At 38.1% G+C, this 24,144-nt stretch overlaps 3 protein-coding genes across 4 annotated transcripts; 2 read left to right on the forward strand and 1 right to left on the reverse strand.

Moving 5' to 3' along the window:
- Window positions 1-6,559: 6,559 nt before the first annotated feature.
- On the forward strand, window positions 6,560-10,129 carry LOC118741001 (splicing factor 3B subunit 2-like). The gene is made up of 5 exons (XM_036472783.1): window positions 6,560-6,664; window positions 6,727-8,421; window positions 8,491-9,255; window positions 9,314-9,558; window positions 9,631-10,129. Exons 1-5 carry the CDS (start codon window positions 6,653-6,655, stop codon window positions 9,998-10,000), a joined length of 3,087 nt encoding a protein of 1,028 aa, XP_036328676.1. The 5' UTR covers window positions 6,560-6,652; the 3' UTR covers window positions 10,001-10,129.
- A 902-nt stretch (window positions 10,130-11,031) lies between these two features.
- LOC118741002 (eEF1A lysine and N-terminal methyltransferase homolog) lies at window positions 11,032-14,280 on the reverse strand. The gene is made up of 11 exons (XM_036472784.1): window positions 14,076-14,280; window positions 13,882-14,004; window positions 13,588-13,824; window positions 13,315-13,528; window positions 13,127-13,256; window positions 12,928-13,057; window positions 12,235-12,415; window positions 11,996-12,176; window positions 11,745-11,934; window positions 11,545-11,684; window positions 11,032-11,480 (listed from the first exon to the last, which is right to left on the reverse strand). The coding sequence occupies exons 1-11, from the start codon at window positions 14,165-14,167 to the stop codon at window positions 11,071-11,073; spliced, it is 2,028 nt and encodes a 675-aa protein (XP_036328677.1). The 5' UTR covers window positions 14,168-14,280; the 3' UTR covers window positions 11,032-11,070.
- Window positions 14,281-15,744: 1,464 nt separating this feature from the next.
- Window positions 15,745-22,544, forward strand: LOC118741003 (protein brunelleschi). 2 transcript variants are annotated; one of them, XM_036472785.1, is made up of 9 exons: window positions 15,745-16,519; window positions 16,576-17,400; window positions 17,457-18,536; window positions 18,595-19,148; window positions 19,228-19,781; window positions 19,897-20,090; window positions 20,159-20,377; window positions 20,463-20,670; window positions 20,743-22,544. In XM_036472785.1, exons 1-9 carry the CDS (start codon window positions 16,327-16,329, stop codon window positions 21,017-21,019), a joined length of 4,104 nt encoding a protein of 1,367 aa, XP_036328678.1. In that variant the 5' UTR covers window positions 15,745-16,326; the 3' UTR covers window positions 21,020-22,544. The 2 variants fall into 2 exon arrangements, with proteins under 2 accessions (XP_036328678.1, XP_036328679.1); XM_036472786.1 differs by having other exon boundaries at window positions 15,746-16,519; window positions 20,186-20,377.
- The last annotated feature ends 1,600 nt before the right edge of the window (window positions 22,545-24,144 follow it).

The raw sequence follows: 24,144 nt of genomic DNA on the forward strand, positions 1-24,144 counted from the left end.
TTAAATTGTGAAACTAAACCATCCAGAGACTCACTCAAATACACAAAAAGTTTTGTTAAAATCCGTACAACCATCTAGGAGGATTTCACTCACAAACACATATACAGAAGAATAAAAAAATTCATTCAAAGATAGCTAGAGGTCGGTACGTTTGTAGGCCTCACACCCCTTTGTACAATAGCTAAAATTTTTCTCCAAGGGTATGCGATTGATTTCGTATATCTCCATACCAATTTCCAAAACTCTACCATGCACACTTTCAGAGATATGTAGCATGAGAAATTCGGTTTGTATGGGAAGTGCCACTCCCCCTTTACATATAGATTTTTTATACCTTTCATGAGCATGAAATGGTATTATAACTTTGGTCCGATGTTTGTAAGTACCAGAATAAGAAGAGATAGACCCATTAAAATGTATACTTAAATGATCAGAACGGCGAGCTGAGTCGATTTAGCCATGTCCGTCTGTCTGTCTGTTTGTCCGTCTGTTTGTATGCAATCTAGTCTCTCAGTTTTCGAGATATCCGGATCAAATTTGGTAGGTGGGTGTATTTTTATAATGTATTAATCATTTGTCGGAACCGGAAGAATCGGACCACTATAACATATAGCTCCCATACAACTGATTGTTCAGATATGAGATTTTTCGTTATAACTTCTCCATTTATGCAGCTAGGAACATGAAATTTTGCAATACTTCCACCCATTATCAACAGAAAACTTAGAGTGAAAACTACAAAGATCGGGTCACTATAACATATAGCGCTCATACAACTGATTGTTCAGATATAAGATTTTTCGTTATAACTCCTCCATTTAAGTAGCTAGACACATGCAATTTTGCACTGGTGTCACTTATTATCAAAAGAATACTTTCAGTGAAAATGGCGAAGATCGAGTCGCTACAACCTATATCCACCATACAACTGATTGTTCAGATATGAGATTTTTTGCCATAACTTCTTCATTTATGCAGCTAGGAACATCAAAATTCGCACCGTTTCCACTCATTATTAACAGAATACTTATAGTGAAAATAACAAAGATCGGGTCACTTTTACATATAGGTCCCATACAACTGATTGTTCAGATATGCGATTTTTTGTTATAACTACTCCATCTATGCAGCTAGAAACATGAAATTTCGCACTATTTTCACTCATTATCAACAGAAAGTTTACAGTAAGATTAACAAAGATCGGGTCACTATAACCTGTTTATTGCCCCCATACAACTGATTGTTCAGATATGGGGTTTTACTGTAAAACTCCTTTATTTGGACAGCTAAAACCGATAAATTTCTTAAGCTATTTTTTAAATAATAATACAAAGTCTACTTAGAAAATCGTCAAAATCTATGCTGTATAATCTTAATCTCTTGTACCACTGATTGTTCAGATACCAGTTTTTGCGATATATGTATCTCCTTTATGTAGGAAGCTAAACCCATTAAATTGTGTTACCGGTTTACGTACCGATCACACAGCAGTGAAAATCACTTAGATTGGTGCTATATAAGGTATATCTTCCATACCTCTGATTGTTTAGCTAGAATTTTTTATATATGTATCTCCTCTATCTATGTCTGCTGTGAATATATAATTTTTTTCAAATGCAGTAATCTGTTAACGTAAAATTTTCAGATGCTCATGAAAGGTATGGAGCCTTCGGCATCGCCGAAGACAGCGCTGCTCTTACTTGTTTTAGCCTAAAACCATCCTTGGGACACGTGCGGCAGGTGGCAGTTTCAAAAAAATCGGTTCAGCCGCTCTCGAGCCTTGCGAAAACTAACAAACGGCTTTCTAAATATATATTAGTTGAGATATATTATATATTATTATTATATTTTGACAGTATCCGTTGTTTCTGATTGGCGCAAAAAAATCTGGCCTAGTGCCGAATTCGCCCCTTGATATGGTCGTTACTTAAAGCTATTTACATTCGAAATTGCATGAAAATTGGAAAACAGGAATCTATAAGCTTATCCAGGCAAAAAGCTACCTACGTACCGAATTTTAAGCAAATCGGACCATAAATACGATTACTTCGAACAGATCGGTCCCTGGTCCACTTCTCGGACAAAATGGATCATATATGCTAATATATACTAAAAAGCTACCTACGTACCGAATTTTAAGCAAATCGGACCGTAAGTACGATTTTTTCGAATAGATCAGTCCCTGGTCCACTTCTCGGAAAAATGGTCCATATATCCTAATATATGCTAAAAAACTACTTACGTACCGAATTTTAAGCAAATCGGACCATAAATGCGATTTTCTGGAATAGATCGGTCCCTGGTCCACTTCTCGGAAAAAATTGATCATATATGCTAATACATGCTAAAAAGCTACCTGCGCACCGAATTTTAAGCAAATCGGACCGTAAATTCGATTTTTTCGAATAGATCGGTCCCTGGACCACTTCCCGGAAAAAATGGGTCATATATGCTAATATATGCTAAAAAGCTACTTACGTACTAAATTTTAAGCAAATCGGATCATAATGAGATTTTTTCGAATAGACCGGTCCCTGGTCCACCTACCAGAAAAAAAGTAAAATTTTTTAGCCTAAAACATGGTGGTTACCGAAAGCTATTTGTATACAAAATTTCATGAAAATCGGACCAGCCGTTCGCGAGATTACCTGTTACAAAAAAAAGGGACTTCTCTTTATATAATTAGTATAGATAACATGCGATTTTCAATACGACTCGACTCTCGAATTACGACTTGCATTCGACACGACACTCGCAATGAGGCTGAACGTTAGGTTAGGTTAGAGTGGCTGCCCCGCGCAGAGCACGAAGCACACGTAGGCTGGAAAAGCCTGTTGTGGTGCCACTGGGCGAAGCCATTTGTTTCTTTCCCTACCATAGTAATTGAACCACCGAGTGCGTTTTATATAGCGCAAAAAGTCGAGGACGTTCGCCGAATTCACGTCGGCTAAACAATCTAGAAAGTACTTGTTGAAGAATTGGTTGCGCGTGTTAGCCGGACAATGCCAGAGATAATGTTCGATGCTCTCCACCTCTTCCTCGTCTCTGCAACTGCGATAAAAATCGTGCGTGGGGTATCCTAACCTCTCTCGGTGTGTGCCAGGTATTGTCCGGTGATTACCCCGACTACTAATCTGAGAGAGGAGCGGTCCAGCCGAGTGAGGGCTATGGATCGCATTACATCAATGCTTATCAGAGTGTCTAGATTTGGCTAGTCAATTAAATACTTTTAAAAAAGCTTTGATTTTGTCACCAGAAAAGTGTGTCAATCACAGGAGGGTGAGTTTCAGGGACCTACCAATTTACTATTTGACTTTGAAGGAAAGAAAAGCAGTGGAAACTGAATATTTAAATCTTTTAACTTTCCCATGGAATAACTTTTCTCAGAACCATGCCGTCCGACTCTGAAGAATTTTGGATAATTGCTTACGGAGTGAAAACCGCAACAGGCAGTAAAATGTTTGGACATATAAGTAAATTCATATTATTATCCTTGCGGCACTCACATTCCTTGTTGAGCGTGTTTTTTCCGTAATGAATTCAACAAAAAATCGACTGCTGAGTGGAAGATCGACCTATCTCGGCAGCCAGCTCGAATACCCTCTATCTCAAAAAACTTTTCAAGAACGCCCTATTTTAGAATTCGTTTCAAAAAAGCCTTAACTCAGCTTCCGATTCAAAAACGCCCTATATCAGCACATTTTCAATACATTTTGAAGTGAGATAGGGCGTTCTTCAACGAAATTCTGAGATAGGGTATTTTTCAATAAAATTCTGAAATAGGGCGTTCTTGAAAAGTGTTTTGAGATAGGGCGTTTTTGAACTGGCTGCCAACATAGGTCGATCTTCCACTCAGCTGTCGAAATAAGATTCGAAATAGGATGAGATTGGAAAGCCTAAATAATTCAATAGTTCGAATAAAGTGTTATATGAAGGCTAATAGTTTCTGCTGCAAAACGTTTGCAATATGAAACAGTATGTTATCAAGGTTGAATAGCCCAATATATGACAACAACAGAATTGTAAATCATTCAGACACTATAGGTGATTTTGAAGAAATTGTGAAAATAGCCGATCTCGCCTTATTATAGGTTTTTATTGAAATTTCAGCGCCGAGCTCTTAAAAGCGGATTGTGCGATTAATCAATTAGTATGAGTTATAATAAATTTAATAATTGCGCAGTCCTATTGCAAAATGTGTTGAAACAAATATTTTTAAAAAGCATGCGTTTTTTTAAAGAAAATTGTTTGTGCATCACTATTATATAAGTGATTTGTGTTATTTATTATTACCCTCTGAAGGTATTATATCCGTTTTTGGCTTTTAAAACTATATTATAACGAGATCACATTTTTAAAATAAAATATTTGTTAAATCGATTTCATGAATTAAAAAAAAAAAATTGGCAATTTTTTTCAGAAATTGCGCTTTTTTTTAAACATTCTGGACACCCTGATGCTTACCCAAAGTTACTCTCACATGTGTCAAAAATGTGTCAACATGTGCCGAAAGTGCCCTGAACGTGAGGAATGCCAAAAACCACATTTCGTGCCCTGAATCAACAAATCAGCTCTAAACAATGATTTTATGTGTATTTATCTTATATGGCGAATAAAATTAGCAAGTACCTACATATTTTGAAACTTAAGTAGTATTTTCCATTTTTGTGTTTTACAGAATTAGCTTTCGGATATAAACAAACAACAGCTGTTATGGCAATTTGAATTTGCACATTTGTGCCCGGAAAAATGTCCGGGCTGTTTCGGGCACGAAGAAGACGACATTTGCGATACAAAAAGTGGCACGTATTCGCTCTATGGGTCAAAACATAGTGGAGCGGCGAGCAAAGCTTCAATTACAAACGTGTATCTACGCTTTGCTCTTCACTATGCGCTTTCCCATTGAAACATATGCATTTGAAATCGACGCTTTGCTCAATGCTCTTTGCTCGCCGCTCCACTATGTTCTTACCCTATGTTACCCATTTTTCTAGCGTGAGGAACGCTTTCTGGACTGTTTTGGGCTCCCGTGGGATCGTGTGGAACAAACCTAATGTTTTGCCGACGAAACGTATGCCTTTCTACTCGATGGGATTAATTGTGTTTGTTTACAAATTAGCCAGTAACTTGCCAGCATCTCTCCAGTAACTTAATTTCTGAGAGTTTGCTCTCATAGATAAAATATCCAAATAAGTACACGAACGCAAATCCCGTAATAATTTGCAAGTTTCATGAACATCTGATAAATTGCTTGTTTATTCGAAGCATATTCTTAAGCTGATGTCACATAAAACTTTTGCTTTGCTTTACGTGACAGATTCGCTTTGACAGGTAAGATGAATTGTATGAAAATCCACAAAGCATGCCACATAGATCGTTGAAGCTGCAACGGGAAGCGAAAAGATGGCTAATGGGCTGTTTTTGCTTACGCGTAAAAGCACATTTAGCGCATTTAGCTCTAAATGCTACTCTAAATGTACATTTATCCATACAAAATTCGTCACCTAAATGCAACTAAATGCAACTCCATTTTTGCATTAAGAATCTGCATTATGCAGCGTTTTTGCTGCATTTAAAATACAACATTTAGCACTTTCGAACATATGTTTTCGAAGAGCGTTCATGCTATAGCATTTAGCAAATGTACATTTACGGGAGTTCGAAATCGTATGCTTTTGACAAACAGCCGTGTTCCAGTCGCTTATTCAGATCCGTATCTATTACGATCAATTCTCACGCAGAAGATAATGTGCAAAAAACCCTACTGAAAAGGAAAAAATACATTTTAAACAAAAAATTCAATACAAAAACTTGAATTGTTTTAACCATAACCGAACATTTGTTTGTGTATATATTCATTTGTCGGTGCTGTCAATTAAAATTTCCTCACTTAATTAGGAAACAAAACAAACAGATTTGATCACAAATTGATCCAGATTTCTATCAGCATCACATCGATGTTGAATTGGCGTAACTTTTCTTTATCCAAATAATGTAAAATAATAAATGAAATCTCGATCGGCGATCACTGAAACGCAGCTAGCCACTGTATACGCGAAAAAGCAATGTTGCCACTTTTTCTCATTAAACCATGTTCGAATCGTGGAAATTTTGGAAGATCACAGGGTTGCTTTTAGCATTTAGATTCTTAATGCAAAAATGGAGTTGCATTTAGGTGACGAATTTTGTATGGATAAATGTACATTTAGAGTAGCATTTAGAGCTAAATAAACAAAAAAAAAAAATACACAGGTTCTTTATTACTTTAAATTGCATCAGGCAACATGCAATTAGCTGTTTTTCGTACTTGCAAATTCTTACAAGTAAAAATTTATCCAGTAAAAACTTGCAACTTAAACTGTCATTTTTCGCTCTCTCAAAAACTTTGCAAGTTTTTGCGCACGAAAACGCCAAAACATGAAAAATCGTTAAAACTTTCTGGATTTAACTGCAAATGGGCAAGCAAACACAACTATTGCACGCATCTTTATGAACTGAGCAATATTTTACTGTTATCGATAAACAATTTTCTTGAATTATATGGCAACATTCATCATTTGCAACAATTTTGTCATCTCTGTCTAAAAATTTGTGAAAATTTTGCCGTGATTGTTGAAAAATACGGAAAAGTTAAAGAAAAACGTTGTTAAAAATGGGTGATCAAGTATTTATTAAAATGCGAATATATTAAATAGAACAAATATTTTTTATATTATACTTTTTCAGCCTCCACAAATGCCTATGCCACCTAGCGCGGGGCCCATGCAGGGCGGTCCGCCACCACCATTGCTTGGCATGCGGCCACCACCTGGTTTGTTACCGGGACCACCGGCTCCGCCAATGTTTCCACCCGGGCTGAGTATGAATCCACACCAACAATTGCAACAAATGCCGCCACCTCCCCAACAAATGCAACCGCCCCAACAACATATGCAGGGACCCCAACAAATGCAACCCCCTCAACAACATATGCAGCCACCACCACAGCAAATGCAACCCCCTCAACAACATATGCAGCCACCACCACAGCAAATGCAGCCGCCACCACAACAAATGCAGCCGCCACCACAACAAATGCAACCTCAACAACATATGCAGCCACCACCACAGCAAATGCAACCGCCACCACAACAAATGCAACCGCCTCAACAACATAGACAGCCACCACCTCAACAACATATGCAGCCTCCACCTCAACAACATTTGCAGCCACCACAACAACAAATGCAGTCACCAACACAGCAGTTGCCGCCGCAACACACACTTCAACCACCACCCCAGCAGATGCCACAACAGCAAATGTCGCCTCATCAGATGCCACCAATGACATCAATGCCGCCACAACAGAGACCACCACCAACACATCAACAAATACCTCCACCTCAACCATGGAATCAAGGGCCGCCGCCCCCGCGTGTAGAGGTACCCGGCGTTGAACAAGGCTCCCGCCCCATGCCACTTATGTCGACGCCTTTAGAAAAACCTGTGGGTGGTAATGGCGGCAATGCCACTGGAGGCACCTCTGCTGCACCCGAGAGTCCTGGCGATGGCAGTGAATCTGATGAAAACGATGACGGCGAAGATAAGATCAAGAAGCCAACCGAAGTGGTGCTACCGAAGGCTTTAGAAGATGTTTTGGCATTAAAAGATCAACGCGCAGCAGAATTCCATATAAATTCGGAAGACTTCACTTCAAGTGACATAAACCAAGGTATTGCAGCTGGCGGTGGTGTTATTAGCAATGATTATGGTGACGCAGGCGACGATTCTGATGACGAGGCCGAGACTCAAATGAACGGTGGAGTAGGTGGAAAAGCGGCCAAGCCAAGTCGTGCAGAGAAAAATAAGAAGAAAAAGCGTAGGAAGAAGCAGAATCGTAAGTTAAGACAGCAACGAGAACTGGAGAGAACAAATGGAGCACTTGATGATGGGGAAAATGAACACGCTGAAGAAGATGAAAATAAAGTAGAACAAGAACACAAAACTACTGAGGCGAAAAAGGCAACAAATGAAAGGGATTCTGGAGATGAAGGAGACGGAAAGAATACAAGGGATAAAGAGAAAGACAGGAGAGACAGAAATAGGGACAGCAGGGACAGAAAAAGCAGGAACAAGGATAGGGAAAGAGAAAAATCAAAGGAAAAGGAAAAGGAAAAGAGTAAAGAAAGCAAAGCAGAAAAGAAAGGAAAATCTGTAGAAACTGATGATGATGTGACTATCGAATATGTTCCGGAACGCATAACAATCGCTGACTTAGCCCCAATGTACCGGCAGTTTTACAGAGTTTTCGAAATTTTTAAACTAGAAAATAAACCAAAACCGCTTGAAAAAGACAAAACCGCTACTGAAAATGAAGGAGCAGCAGCTCCAAAGAAACCAGTCGATAAGATGCAAGACGACGACGATGATGAGGAGAATGAGGTACTGTATCTTAAACGTTACTTTGTGACTTCATTAATAAATATACATATTTTTTTCACTGTTATTTAGGAACCCAAAGAGGACAAAGAAAAATTGTCGAAACGAAAACTCAAAAAACTTACACGCCTCAGTGTCGCCGAGTTGAAGCAATTGGTCTCACGTCCTGATGTTGTGGAAATGCACGATGTCACCGCTCGAGATCCGAAATTACTTGTGCAATTGAAAGCCTACCGCAACACTGTGCAAGTGCCACGTCACTGGTGTTTTAAGCGCAAATATTTACAGGGCAAGCGCGGTATTGAAAAACCACCATTCGATTTGCCAGCATTTATCAAGAAAACGGGTATCATGGAAATGCGCGAATCTTTGCAGGAAAAGGATGACGCCAAATCGCTCAAATCAAAAATGCGCGAGCGTGTACGTCCTAAAATGGGTAAAATCGATATTGATTACCAAAAATTGCATGACGCCTTCTTCAAGTGGCAAACAAAGCCGCGTATGACTATACACGGTGACCTTTACTACGAAGGTAAGGAATACGAGACGCGTTTGAGAGAGAAGAAACCAGGTGATTTGTCAGAAGAACTACGCATTGCACTGGGTATGCCGGTGGGACCAAATTCGCATAAAATTCCACCACCATGGCTTATTGCACAACAACGTTATGGGCCGCCGCCATCATATCCAAATTTGAAAATACCCGGTTTGAATGCACCGATTCCTGACGGCACTTCGTTTGGCTATCATGCTGGTGGCTGGGGCAAACCGCCTGTAGATGAAACTGGCAAGCCACTGTACGGTGATGTATTTGGCACCAACATAATGGATTTAGATGTAAGTAATTGTATTTCTTGAATAACTACATATTTATCGAGGATTTTCTTTGTTACAGAGCGGCATTGATGAAGGCGATATTGAACGTAATCAATGGGGTGAGCTGGAGTCTGAGTCCGAAGAATCTTCTGAAGAAGAAGAGGAAGATGGTGAAGATCTGGCTAACCAACCAGACGAGAGTGGACTTGTGACACCAGCAGAAGGTCTGGTAACACCATCTGGTCTAACAAGTGTACCAGCTGGTATGGAGACGCCTGAAACGATTGAGTTGCGCAAAAAGAAAATTGAGGCCGAAATCGAGGAGTAAGTTGTATATGTTAAAGAAAAAATATTATTTGCACTGAAAATAATTACTATCAATAACTTTCATTTCAGCAACGACACACCTGTTTTATATCAAGTACTACCCGAAAAACGCACTGACCGTGTTGGTGCTTCTATGATGGGCTCAACACACGTATACGATATAAGTGGCGTTAGCAAACCCCCAACACGTGCTGCTGTTACAGTAGATCGTGAGGGTACCGTCGAATTGGCATTAGATCCATCTGAATTGGATTTGGATAATGACGCAATGGCACAACGCTACGAGCAGCAAATGCGAGAACAACAAAGTCATCTGCAGAAGGAGGATCTCTCCGATATGTTGGCAGAACATGTGGCACGCCAGAAGTCAAAACGTAAACGACAGCAAGCAGATACAACCAGTAAAACAACAAAGAAGTATAAGGAGTTTAAATTTTAAATTGAAGCTAACACTCATTTATATAAGAAAGTTAATATGAAAGTTGCCTTTGAGGGCGTTTACACACATATATATATTACGCATAGAGCAGTGAATAAACGCTATATAACATTTCGCAGCTAATATCAACTTGAGGCAGTTTTTAAGTTAAAAGAGAGAGAGGGAATATGTACAAAAAAGCGATGCATTATTCAAAAGTGGCATAGATTTCGTTACTGCAGTGAATCGGCGTTGCAGTGAGCTTGTGCGCGATAATTTGAGGTTACTGTTTAAAAAATTAATATTTTATACAGTTGCTTCCAATCGAAATGGCTACTATAAAAAAAAAAATTATTTAAATAATTTTTTTTTTATAAAAATTTAGTTCACAGTACAATAAAAACCATAAACTTTGTAAAAATACTAGGAAAACTCGGTGGTTACGTTCTGGCCCACTTTCTGTCATACAAAAATAAATTCAACCACACATTGAATGGAAGAAAATGCGCCAGACCGTTCACAAAAAAATTTCAAAAGTTTAAAATAATTTATAGAAACTATCTAAATGGGCTACAAAACGGCATACTCGAAATCTTTTTAAGGAAATCTGATCAAAAAGTTGAAAATTTTCGTTAAAATTAATTTATCGAATTTTCCTAGTTTTTATACAAATTTTAGAATATTGGTTTTTATGCTTTTTGTTGCACTATGAACCAAATTTTTATTAAAAAGAAATGTAATTATTAACATGAGACTTTGAGAATATTAACAAAACATTTTATATTTTTGAGTGACTGGCAGTAACTGAATTCAAAATATGTGAGTCGCTTCTTATTGCAAGGGACACCAATTCAAATGAAGTCCCTCTCCATCTGTTGTTTCTCAAATGTGCAAAGAACAAAATATCGTTCTCTCGAAAGCAGAAGACTATAGGTTTCATCTGGATTCCCTAATTTTGAAGGACACTCCTGTGATCAAGCGAATATGCGAAAAATTATTTCGGATAATAAGGTAAATAATCCAACTAATTGACTCACATATATAAGACAAAATTGCAAATTGAAAAGTACATTTAGCTTTATTAAATTAATTTAAATCTTTAAATCATTTAAGAATTCTGTAACTTCCAACATATCTTCGCTGTTAAGTTTTTGTTCTTTCGCCGTACTGTTCAAACGTCGCGCAGCCGCTCCTAATTCCCTCTTCCACTCTGCTATGCTTTTGTACTTTTCGTTATTCGAACAATAAATAACTTCATTAATGTCCTCATCAAGTTTGTAACAGCAGACGGCTTTAAAGGCGGCACGCACTTGCTGTAAGGCTTCGTCCCGTAGCGCGTCATCACGACACACTAAGTTCAATATGAAAATGCCCTTTTCGCCAATAATACACTTAATGTTGTCAAGTACAGCGGGTTCCAGAAAACTTTTTGGTGGACAACTCAAGCCGAGTGAAAGATCCTTGTTGTCAACGTCAAATAACACTGCGTTGAATTTGATTTCTAAAAAAAAAATATTTAATTAAACAACATTGCTGAGTTGTTCCTGTTAAGAAAAAATTAATACCTTCATTTTTGCAAACTTCTAAAAAGGATAAACCATCATCGATAACGACATGAAAGCGATTATCTTGTTTTAACTCGAAATATTGCTCAGCAACTTCCAGCATAATGGGATCTATTTCCACGGCAGTAAGGCGTACATTGCTAAAAATTTATTAGTATAGAAAAAATATTAATCAGTATATAAAATAAACTCAAACTTACGGTACTGCCGCATGTAAAAAACTGCAAAGTCCACCACCGCCCAAACCCACCACTACGACATCTCTAAACTCATTGGCGTTGTTTTTCAAGCCTGTGACCAACTGCACACCTGCGGACATATATAAATGATGTTGGCAGGCCAAGTAACCAAAGTCAATTTTCTTGCGTTCCTTTTTCCCTTTCAATTTTACTGCAAAAATAGAGGAAATTGTAAGTGAAAGAACTCTTGCTTAAAATTTTTTAAAAAATACTTGTTTTCACTAACGCTTCCGATTGTACTACAAATTGATTACTCAAGAAAATCAAACGCCGAAATACTTTGCCATCATTTCCCTCCACTTCTTCAATGCGGAATTCGCCAGATATTTTCGAAAACCCGCTTACTAAGGTTTCACGCTTGCCAACATCGGCACCCAGCGAAAGGAAAGGTATCTGAAATTCAGATGCATAAGTTTACATTCAATTGTTTTACTGAATATTTATATTCCACCTGTTCCGTTAGGCCCAAAGGAGCAAGGCACTTAATGCTGTCCGCCAATTCACCTTTAACACTATCCAATGAGCTATATTCCTGATCGCGATGAAGTGCTACAACAGCTAAGCGTTGAAATTTCGCTGATTTTTGTAATTTTTTACGTCCCTGAGGTGTAGCAAAAAGCCATTCGATTTCTCTGTAAGTATGTGCATGACACATTAAAAATACATTACGATACATAAATAAGGAAACGCCCGCAGTGCACATACATATGTATGCACATATTCCACATTTGCTGCAAGAGTGCCATAATCCAAAATCGTGTTAAGTAGGCAGACTTAACCGTTACTTTTTCTTCTATGTTGTGTAAAAATTTCATAGCTCTACCGATAAGCAGTAGAACAATATATATGCGTTCATTTTTTACTATGGGAGTATTTGTACATATCGAGCCCTAACCGCCAAAATAACGTAAGCGACATTTTTTTTCAAAATTTTATTTTTGATGCAGAAATATTCCTAGAGCATCTAGATGCATTTCTGCATCAAAAAGAAAATTTTGAAAAAAATGTCGCTTACGTTATTTTGGCGGTTAGGGCTCGATATGTAAGTTCAAAATTTAATGCCGTTTTTATCGAGTTTGCAGCAAATGTGCTGTATGTACATATACTTATGTATAAAATTAAGTGGGAAGTTATTTTTATTTACCTGCCCTGAGGTACTATAAAGGCAGCAAATTTACCCAACCCCCTTGCCGGTGGTTGGTCTAGTACATGTACTGTGTAGCGGGGATTTGATTCGCCCGGTTGGCATAAGTCCATCACAACCTCGTTGTGACCTACAAACCAGCAGAAGTTTTAGCTACATACATACATATATTCACAACTGACAAACACTTTTTACTAACCAGCAATATTTGTACGTGCGAGTCCATTACAAATTAGCGCCGCTTTTTGCACAGCAGCAACTGCATTTGTAAGTTCTTCAGCGTTTGATAAACGTTGCATTTTGTCCTTACCCAAGCTAAATTCTAGGATCTTCAAAAATTCATTTTATTATTTAAGAAAACAACATAAAGAGTAAGGCAAAACACACCGGTATTGGTAAGGCCTTAAATTTGGTAGCAACAACAAGAAAAACTGGCATTGCCATAACTTCTGGATTGTCGCCACTCTTTTCCTGATTAGCGCGGTCTGCGTCTGCACAATGCACTATGCGCAACATAAAACCATTACGCGGAAAGTAATTTAAAATGTAACGTAATATGTGTTCTTGTAACAGTGTTATGCACAAGTAGCGTCCACCATTACTAGAAAAACAAATCAGTTTGAACTCGTTGTTTTTAATGAAAATGTTACGGATTCTTACCGCATCGTGCGCTTAATTTCATTGAAATAACGCTCCACTGTGGCCTGTACTTCGGATGTATCATCGACAAAGAGCGCGTCTAATGTACCTTTATCCAACGCCACAGAAAAGCACTCATCCTCAAAGGTCATTTGTGTAGCGTCCATTTGCAAGAATTTCATGTTCACACGTTTTCGTTCATTCAGCTCCAGCATTTTACGTATAGCCACCGTTGATATATCGATGTTGGTGATATTTCTGAAAGTAAAAGCAGAAGGGTCGAATTTTTAGCATTTTTACTTGTCGGTCACTTACCTAAAACCTGAGTCGTACATGTCCATGCTAAGTTGTGAATTACCACAACCAAGCATTAGTATTTGGTCTGTATTTTTTACATATTTGTGTATATGCTCACACAATTCCAAGTATTCGCCATACCTTAAGGTGAGAAATTAAAAGTGATAATAGTTAATGCGAAGTAGAGAGTAATGTTGCTCACGTAAACTAACCATTCGAAAGCCTTCTCGCCACGTTTCGTGAAGAAAGAGTTCCAGTATTCCGGCTGGGCGAACTCCTCGTGTGATTTGGGCAATAAATTCATAGTTTTATTGATAAAATGGAAATTGTTTATTTCACGTCCCAAGTCCCAAGATAAAAAGGCAAAAACGAAATAAGAAAAATTGATAGACAATTGCAATTAGTATCGATGGTTTTTGACTATCGAAAGCATCGATGGTTTTTGAATATCGAAAGCATCGATGGTTTTGTAAGCACTATCGATAGTTTTCACTCATGCATACATTAAGCCCATGATCCAACTACACAAGATCTGACAAGATGAAGCAAAAGAAAAAAGTAATTTTCTGGCTGACGTTTGTAATTTCGGCGCCATGTTATTTTCTGAGAAAAGTAAACAAAGAATATGAAGACGAAGCATAAAGAAAAAATGCCAGCAATGTTGTGCACATGTTTGTGCAAACCAGTTTATTATTTTTGTACGTGTTTTTGCATCCAATCACCGCGCACTTAATTTTAATTACATTTGCACAAAAAATCACTTAAAATTCACTGAAATAAACCACCGACAAAATACACATAAAGAAAGAAGCAAAACAGAAATAGCAAACTTCAAAATTACGAACGTCACACACTTTTTTCTCAATTGCTATTACAAATGGCTGCTACTCAACCGGTCAGATCTGTTCTAATTGGTTCATGCATTAAGCCTATACAGTTCAATGCAAGCGTCATTACTTAACTTTAATAGTTTCGCTAAATTTTGATTAATATAAATAGTGTCGCTATTTTCGTTGATGCAATTTTGCACACGGCACCTTCGCGTTCTCCAGCTCATTTTTACAACGTTGTTTTGCAAAATGGCAGTAATATATCTATTTTTATTTTTATTTGGCGAAAAATTTTTCAGTTTCAGTTTTGCGTTTTTCGTTTTAATTAATTGGAAATGGGATTACATTTACAGTTACATGGAATGGGGCATGATACAAAAAAGAAGGTAGTTTCATTTAATGACATTCGTTGTTGTTGTTAACCATTTGACTTTTAATAAAATTATGACATTTCATTAAATTCATGCTACCTGATCACGAGCAGTAATATTTTTTTTTTTAAGCAGAAGATTTCATCAGTCCACTCAAAGATGTCGAATATGATGAATCTGAAAATTAATGCATAATCTCCAAAATGGGGTTGACGAAAGTAGACTTCAGAACGGATGAATCAAAATTATACTTATGCTAATTGCTTATAGGAGGGGCGGTATGCGCAAGCCGAATTCAAGTTTTTTGCATACATTGGTAGTTTTAAATTTAAAATTTGTTGAAGTTAATGGTGATACGCTAACCACAAAGCCTAATTTTTTGCAAAATCTGATCAGAAATTTAAAAGTAAATTTTCACGAATTTCATCACGAATCACGAATTTCATGTGAACAAATATTCCCAAAAATTATAAAGCAAAGCAAAAATAATTTTTCCCAATTTGTTTTTGTTTTGCATGTTAAGTTATGAGAACAATTTATTCACATGGAATTGGCGATTATAAAAAGATTTATTTGGAAATAGCATTCTTTAGAATTTGATTTTTAAATCGTAAGATTGCATTCAAAATGAGAAAATGAAAAAATAACAACATAATGCTCTCGTGATTTTGTGTGTACTACCGGTAGTATAGGGTGAGAACGCGTGTTTATTACCCTGTACTTCCGGTTGTGCATTCCAATGAATTCTGGTACCGCCTTCCAATGAATTTTCCAAGTGTTTTTGACAGTTCGCAACAACAACAAATATTTGACGTTTATTCGCAGCGGATAAGAAAAATACTGATTGGCTCAATAAATAGTAATTTTAGATAAATCAACATTTTAGCATTAATTTGGTGTTTGATTAATTGATTAAAACATCACACTTTACCTTATTAAGTGTAAAGTTTAAGTTGGATACTTCAAATATCTGTAGCACTCTTGGAAAACATTATTCCGTTTAAGTGAAAGTGTCGGAGGGGCGTAGGTGCATGTGTGCGTTTGATGGAAGAGTAGGCACTTTGATCGAGTGAAAAGTGGCAATCATTTCTTCTTTTAAAAAACTCCACATATAAAAGTTTTATTTGCAGTAAATGTGGTTTAAATACTGTAGTTACTGTCATATACGTGCATAATCCATCAGTTCCGCACCTCTTCCACCACATGACCACGTCATACAAATGTTTTCGGTTGCGCAAAGAACTCCAATAAATAAAGGATAAATGCGGGCGAATGTCGGTCTAATATTGTCGCATGAGGCTGGCGAAACCATTATGTCCCGGCCAGACTACGAGCAAAATGTGCTACATCATGGTTCTTTGTTGGTGCTGCTGCGTGGCGTAGGACCATCTAAGCCACGTTCGCTTCAGAAAGCGTTTGATAAGGTGCGCCGCGTCAGCAATGTAAAAATTAATGGTGAGTAGTGTGCACAGCAAAGGAAGTAGCGTAATTTTGTTTCACATTTTTTGCAGACTCCACAGGCGCTACCCGTGATATTTGGGTTCGCTACATACACGATCATCCCGTAGAGAACAACGACTGGGGCGATTTCCAAACTCATCGTCGTCTTATAGGTTTAATAACTATTGGTAAATTCGAAAGCCAAACTGAGTTAAATGAGCTTTGTAGACAACATGAATCGTTGAAAGTCCGCTACAGTGGTACACTGTATGACTCACGTGCAATATTCTTTGGACCATCGCCAGCCAACCATGTTGATAAAGTGAATTCAGCTGGTGAAGACCACCAAGGTGAAGATACTACCGCTCCACGAGTCAATGATAACGTCAATGTCAACTGTAATGTAGATAAACATTGCATGCGATTGCAAGATGAATATACGACGCCATCGAATTTTAAGGCGCAAGCGTTTTTCTACCGTGAACAGGATTCTTGTGGCGATTTAGAGCCGCATATTGCTGAGTTCGTACATGCACTTTTTTGGGTTCTGGAAGCGAAACGTTTAGATAGATCGCGGGAAAAGGTAGAAAAAGTAAGCTTATTGCTTGCACCAAAAGAGAAGCGAGACTTTGTCGGAATCGACATGGAATCGCGCAGCAATCGTAAACGCTGTGTCGGCAGAGTTACCAAAAATTTGGCTGACTTATCGCTGCAAGCTGGACTCGTAGAGGATGCATTAAGCCTTTATCATAGTGCTTGCGAAACTTTGCGTGCCATTGGTGATGCGTTGTGGGTAGCTGCTTGCGAAGAAGGATTGTGTTCAGCATCGGCGATACTCCTGTATCCACATTTGCGAGAAAATGAGCCACTTCATCGGAACTCTTCTCTGCAGGATGGTATAAATTCAAACTCCTTTAAACTTTTCGCAATTTAAAAATAATTTCTCTCTTAGGCGCTTCGCCTTTGCGTGCCACGCCGGAAAAATGGCGGGCTAGTGATATGACTGTAAAAGTGAATACGCCCGAGCAACAACATAACTCGTACGCTGATGCTCACGCCGGCACTCCAACAGTACAGATGACATCCGCATCCTCATCGTGTTCTTCAGTATCTTCCATTCTAACGAATTCATCGACATCCGGTACGCCGACATCATCTTCTACGTCGACCATATCGGTAGCACAGCATGGCACTCGTACAACGGAATTACCGGGCAACATATTGAAGCCAGATGAACTGCCTGGCTGCTATAGACGTGCAATTATTAATTATAGTAAATACGGACATGCCGCAGTCATAGAGACGGAGGCGGCGTTTAAGGCAGCTCGAATTTGTATAGAACAAAATCGGCCGCTAGATGTTGCCATGTTTTTGCAAAATATACTCTACCTAAATGTACGCATGAGCGAACCCGATCGTGTGAAGCGCTTCGAAGTGATTACCGATCTATATCACCAAATCGGCTATCGACGCAAGGCTGCCTTCTTTCAGCGTCTAGCAGCGCTCAAATATGTACAACAAGGCAACCCGAATCCCGATTGGTCGCAGACATACCGTCTAATGTTGGAAAGTTTTTCCGGTTACTTACTTGCCCTTGACCCCATGGAGGTGATCGATAATGCTGCAGGTTGGCCAGCGCTACAAATAGATCTGTTGCAAGGTGTTATCGCAGCAGCTCGACGTTTGGGGCAATCAGCGTTGGCCACGCGGCACATGACTTTTTTGTTACAAACGCAATGGGCGCACATGACACCAACGGAGCAGAGTGATATGTGTGTGCAATTACAAAATTTAAGTGCGCAATGTGAAGGTTCACCAGTGCCTTTGGTGCTAGAAAACGGCACTGTTATACCGCCAGCAAATCTAACGGATTTGCCGTATTGCATGGACCTGGTTGTTCGGGATTTGCCGGCGCATTTACGTCCGCAGAGAATCAAAATCGTGAAAGCAGACAGTGGACCTTTCCTATTCACGCCGATACACCTGAACTCAATAGATAGGCGTGAAAAGAAACGAGAAAAGAATAAAATTGGTAAGTATCGGTATTTAATTTTATTTTCATGTTTATTAAGGCAGAAATACACGCTCAGCCTTCTTCTGGGTACAAAACAATCTGAGTGAAGTAACTTTACGCCTACGCAATCCTCTACCATTCGAGTTGACTGTCAGCGACATGCGTCTACTTACCAATGGGATCGTATTTGAGTCGCTGCCACAAACCGTAATTTTGCAACCACACGTCCCAACAACTGTCACTTTGCACGGCACACCTATCGAGGTGGGACAATTGGAGGTGCAAGGATACAGCACACATGCGCTCGGAGTCAAATCCAATTGTCGTTTGAAAAATATGCGCGGTCGCAAATTTCCACCCAACTACTTAATAGATGTGATACCAGCGCTACCACGCATTTCTGTCAAGACGTCGTTGCCCCAAACGGCAACCTTTAGTCAGCTGGCTAGCTCGGACATTGTCATTACATCTGCCAGCTTAACACTATACAATGGCGAATCATCATCTTGCATCATAACCATCACCAATGAGAGCCCACTGCCAGTGGAACATTTGGAGTTAAGTTTTAGCTCGAATGTAGAACAGGAGGTGCAAAAAAAAATCTTCAAAATCGATGAAAAAGAGTTGCAGGTAAATGAATGTCTTTAATTACGAAACTCTATGTCGATGAAATAGTTACTTACATATATATATATATTTTTTTCTATAGTTGAAACTTCCAATTCAACCCAACAGCTCAATTGATTTTATGGTGCATATTTATGGCGAAGCTGAATTTGTATGTCCTATAGTTAGTCAGCGTGCTGGTTCGGTGCATTCTAACAGTACAGTAACGGCTGCATTGCAAGCAGATTATGCTGGTGCTGCTACCATTAGTGGTGGTCCACATTCTTTGCAGTACTCAACGCTCTCATCATCAGGTCACGCAAGTTTGCCGTCGCGCGTTGGTTCGCCTAATCAACAACTACAACAACAATCGGCATACAGTAGACGTAATGATCCTAATAATTTGAGTTTTCGTTCATCAACATCAGGTGGCACCACAACGGGTGGCACGCCTTCATTAGCGGCGCTTAGCTTGCCAGCGGCTGGTGCACAAGGTGCTCAAGGCTACGGGCAGCATGTTGAAGCGCAGTTTCGGATAAAATATTCGGGTGGCGAGGGCATGCAGGAGGGCTACTGCCGTCAATGTGCAATATCTTTTAATCTGGAGCTGCTGCCAAGTGCACAGATAACGAGCTGGGATGTGTTGCCTGCAGAAATGTGAGTACGATTAACGAAATCTACTGCGTGTGTTCGTAATCGGCCTTATCGCGCATTCCCTTTGAACAAAAATATATTGCGTATGATAAAAAAAATTCTATTGTAATCTTTGTAGTCCCTCGCAATTTTATTTGGTGTTAGATGTATCCAATTTAACTGCTCAAGAAATGTCACTCAACTATACTAACAATAAAAGTATACTGATCGAGGCCAAAGAGAGTTGCCGGGTGCCCATACCAGTCGATCGTTGCTCACTCGAGCAGGTGGTAGCCGCGCGCGAAGCAGAGTACGCCGAGAATATGGAAAAAGGTATTGAATTTTACAAGAAGTAATTGCAACTTTAACTGTCGTTTTAGCCAAATTAATGTTTCAACTAGAAAACAAATCTGGTATTTATTCTCCAGACCTTTGTTACCGCACACAATTGCTCTCGTTTAGCGACAGTATTAGTAAACTATGTTCGGAGCACATAGCAGAGCGCGTTAAAATAAGTTGGCTGCTCACCGGCACCGATATACAGGGTATAGCGTCGTTGCACGGCATCGTACTCACACCTGCAATGATTGATTTGACAACCGTATCGCCGCTGCAGTGGAGTAAGTTTAAATTTATTGTAAAAAAAAAATAGTTGGTCTTTGTAAAAAATTGTTTATTTTTCTTTCCATTTCATCAACTCATTAGCGGTCTCCTTTCAAAATACTCCCGTCCAACCACAATCGGAAATCGTATGCGCTGCTGGCCAAAGCGCTGTGCTCAATGTAAGTGTTTCCAATCAGTCGGCGCAACCGTTGCGTAATCTCGTGCTCACCATTAAATTCTATCAAGACTACCTGAATGGCATGGAAAATTATAATTTAGATACACGCGTTGCCATATCCGGTCCGAATAGGTAAGACAGCTCGACAAGCTTTCAATATGTAAATGTGCATATACATGTATAATCTCTCCCTATGCCACGCAGAGTTTCAATACCGCTTCTCCAAAAACACGCACAAATTCAACACGAATGCACATTGATTTTCTTTACGCCTGGACGCTTTAAAGCAAGCATACAATGCTGCTCGAAGCCACAACCCAAAGTAGGACAACCAGCTGGTGGCATTGCCCAAGCGCTAGATTGCAGCGCACCCGCTTTGCAAATTAGCGACATCGTAGGCAGCACGTCCAGCTATCATGAACAACAGGAGCATGTATGGAAATTTATACCGCCCATTGAGGTTACTGTAATCGAGCAATAATGCAACTTATACTTAGTTATAAGTTTTCATATGCGAGGGTTGTGTCCAATACATTGCTGATGCGTTGTTTGTTGGCTTTGTGCGCTGGCTGATGCGAAACAAGCATAAAGCTTTCGCATTTACGCGCAAACACCACTGAAATTAGTACTATTTCATTGTTTTGCCTTAAAAGCGATATTGTTAAATACCGATTGCAGTTCATTTCCATTTGTTTTACTTCGTTTTCAATTAACAATTAAGTGTGCTCGATTCCGTATAGCAATGCAGTTTTTATTAAGTTTTAGTTTGTTTAGTTAGTTGGGATTGAATTTTGAGGGGCTGTGTGATTGGTCAAAAGGTTGCGAAAAGATGATATACATATGTACAGCGATTGTTTTTCACTTGTGTTTGCCGCATAAAATACAACGAAACGTGGTTATGCATTCCCACGACAGTCGGGTCTACGTAACCGGAACGACCCAGATTTATATCTGGCCAAGGACTGTCACTCCAGCAACACTCTCCAAAAACCCTTTGGGGAACTTGTATGCTGCTACAACAACAACATGCATTATTTTATTAAAGTGTTTATGATGAATTAGAAAAAATCGTGTATTGCTTTGTGGAGCGATTTAGCGAAAGAATTGGTTATACTATAAAAAATTATACGTTTCATGTTCCAGAATTAAGCTAAAATGTTTTAAATTGAAATCTGTTTCTCAATTGTTTCAAGTCTCCCAACCAATCGCATAGCTAATTTCCTCTGAAAAATGTAATTGAACATAAATTGTTTACATACATAATAACTTCGTTTGTATATACATAAATATGCAAAAATGTTTACCATTTAAATCGTAAATAATTATCTTAACTTAACAAAGTAGTTATGTTACAGTAATGAATCAATGTGTTGTTTTCTTTCTTTTTTTTACCCAATAATGCACATAAATTCTTCTGTGATTTGCTGATGACTACAGCACCATTCCAGACGAGTTTGATGTGCTCGTGTTACATTAAAAAAAATATCTGATTATACTATTACTGCTTGCTATTATTTTGGTCTACATATCGTCACCAGCTGAAATGCAAAAAGCCGTAACTAACATTTTTTTTTTTATATATAAAACGATGTGGGGACTTGTAATTCGTTGAAATGCATCAATTAAGTCAAAAAATTTGGATTTTTTGTTAGTTACAGCTTTCCACATTTCAAGGACCATATTTATGTAATACTAAAAATTTATATCAACGCTATCTGTATGTATGTACATACGTATGCATGTACTTGAAATGCGTAAACTGACTTATGTACTTATATATGTATGCACATACATACATCTTTTGCTGCGAGATGCATTAACAAATTCTAAGAGCAATTGTTACTACAGGCATAAAGTTAATAAAAAAAAAAATAAAAAAAATATATACATATGTAAATTGAAAATATATATTTGCATATATATGCATAAATGCAGAGATTTTTAAGCGAACCTTATCTACTCGTATGTGTATTTAATATAAAGGAAAATACTTTAAAGTATATCTAGCTGCATAAAAAAAAAAATAAATAAAATAAAAATATATGTTAGTTAAATATTGTATTAATCAAATAAACGCATAGAAACCAAGTCTACGGATAAAAGTTATTCTCATTTCCTTTTTGGTGGTTTTGGTTTCTGACAGGGTGGGTGTTTGATTTGATGTACATATTTTGGAACGAATTTCCGTCCTCCCTTGTCAAATTTAGTTTATAGATAAACCGGTTTCTGCGTTGTGCCATCTTCAGCAAGGCGTATCAACTACAGGTGATAGCGATAGGAGCCATGCTTCTTCTTATGAGCACGCTTGTGTCAAATTATCGCCTGTTTTGCTGTGTTTACATATCCGCCTATGCATACACATATACGTAAATATATACCCTGCAAACAAATGCTCCCGAAATCTTTAAGAGTATCGGAAATATCTTACGATTTTTTTAGGAATCTTTAAAGAAAAGCATATGAAACCGTTGACAAGAACTAGTAAAGATATTTCTGTACGATTTCTTAAAGAAAATTCTTAAAAAAATTGTGGAACCTTTCAGAATACTCTGAAATCCTAGTATGCAGGGTATAAATATACATACGAATATGAAGAGACAAAGAAGCTGTTGTTGACACAAGGAGTTCATACCAACGGTAAATGTTGTTTTTGTACGATTGCTACAACCTGTAGTTATAAGTAGAATCATGCATATTTGTGTAATTTTTTTCGTGCGTTTCGTTTTTTTCTTTGCTAGAGTGTGGGGCTGGTATCAGTGATGGAAAAGTAGGCACAATGGTACCATTTTTGGCACTTTCATGCTCAAAGGCACTTTTGGCACAATTCATCCTGTTTTTGCACAATCATAAAACATACATAGAAATTTAGCATAAAATGCCAATAAATAACAAAAAGTCACATATCACATTATAGATTAAAAAATTACAAAATGTGAAAATTAAGCGCTAAAAAAATTAAAATAAGGGCCGTGAAAATATTTACAAAACGCTGAATTCTATTGTGAATACGCAGTACGAAAAGTAAATTTTCACAAAAACAAGCTTTTAATTCAGAATTTTAGAAAGTTTCTAATTTTGCAATCTTATAATCCATTAAATAAAAGTGCACGTTTCTGTAGTATCCCGTTGATTTTTGATATTTTTTTCTGACGGTGTCATTTTCACCCATTTAAAAAATTTTCAAACACACTTTATATGGAAAAAATGCATAAAATCGAAAACTTGGAATCTCCCCAAAAATTCTGAATTGAAAGTTTGTGGTTGCGAAAACCTGCAGAATTTGTATAATTTTTGTGCAAAGTTTGAAATGCCGATTTGTGTACATGTACTGTGTTTATTAAATTATGAAGTAAAATGTCTCACTGCCATTAGTTCGCATATAGGTACATACATATGTGTGTAAAGATGTCAGAATAGCTATATTTCGGTGTATTTCCCCTCCGTAATCGGAATTCTATGTAATTTGCTATGAATTTATGTAAATATCTAAGGAATCCTTCATAAAAGTGCTTTAGTGTAATGAAGACCATTAGGCACATTTTGAAATTTTTAAATTCCATCCCTGGCTGGTATTATGATAAAAAAAAATAGGAAGGTAGAACCGCT

Source organism: Rhagoletis pomonella, unplaced genomic scaffold, assembly GCF_013731165.1.
Source record: "Rhagoletis pomonella isolate Grant_MI unplaced genomic scaffold, Rhpom_1.0 Rhpom_scaffold_00006, whole genome shotgun sequence".
Taxonomy (NCBI): Eukaryota; Metazoa; Arthropoda; class Insecta; order Diptera; family Tephritidae; genus Rhagoletis; species Rhagoletis pomonella.

Coding starts and splice junctions, on each gene's coding strand:
- LOC118741003 (XM_036472785.1), top strand. CDS start 16,327: ATGCGGGCGAATGTCGGTCTAATATTGTCGCATGAGGCTGGCGAAACC. Junction 16,520..16,575: donor CAGCAATGTAAAAATTAATG/GTGAGTAGTGTG, acceptor CATTTTTTGCAG/ACTCCACAGGCGCTACCCGT. Junction 20,671..20,742: donor GCCATATCCGGTCCGAATAG/GTAAGACAGCTC, acceptor TATGCCACGCAG/AGTTTCAATACCGCTTCTCC.
- LOC118741001 (XM_036472783.1), top strand. Junction 8,422..8,490: donor ACGATGATGAGGAGAATGAG/GTACTGTATCTT, acceptor ACTGTTATTTAG/GAACCCAAAGAGGACAAAGA. Junction 9,256..9,313: donor CCAACATAATGGATTTAGAT/GTAAGTAATTGT, acceptor TCTTTGTTACAG/AGCGGCATTGATGAAGGCGA.
- LOC118741002 (XM_036472784.1), bottom strand. CDS start 14,167: ATGAATTTATTGCCCAAATCACACGAGGAGTTCGCCCAGCCGGAATAC. Junction 14,005..14,075: donor GGCGAGAAGGCTTTCGAATG/GTTAGTTTACGT, acceptor TCTCACCTTAAG/GTATGGCGAATACTTGGAAT. Junction 11,935..11,995: donor GGAAGCGTTAGTGAAAACAA/GTATTTTTTAAA, acceptor CTATTTTTGCAG/TAAAATTGAAAGGGAAAAAG.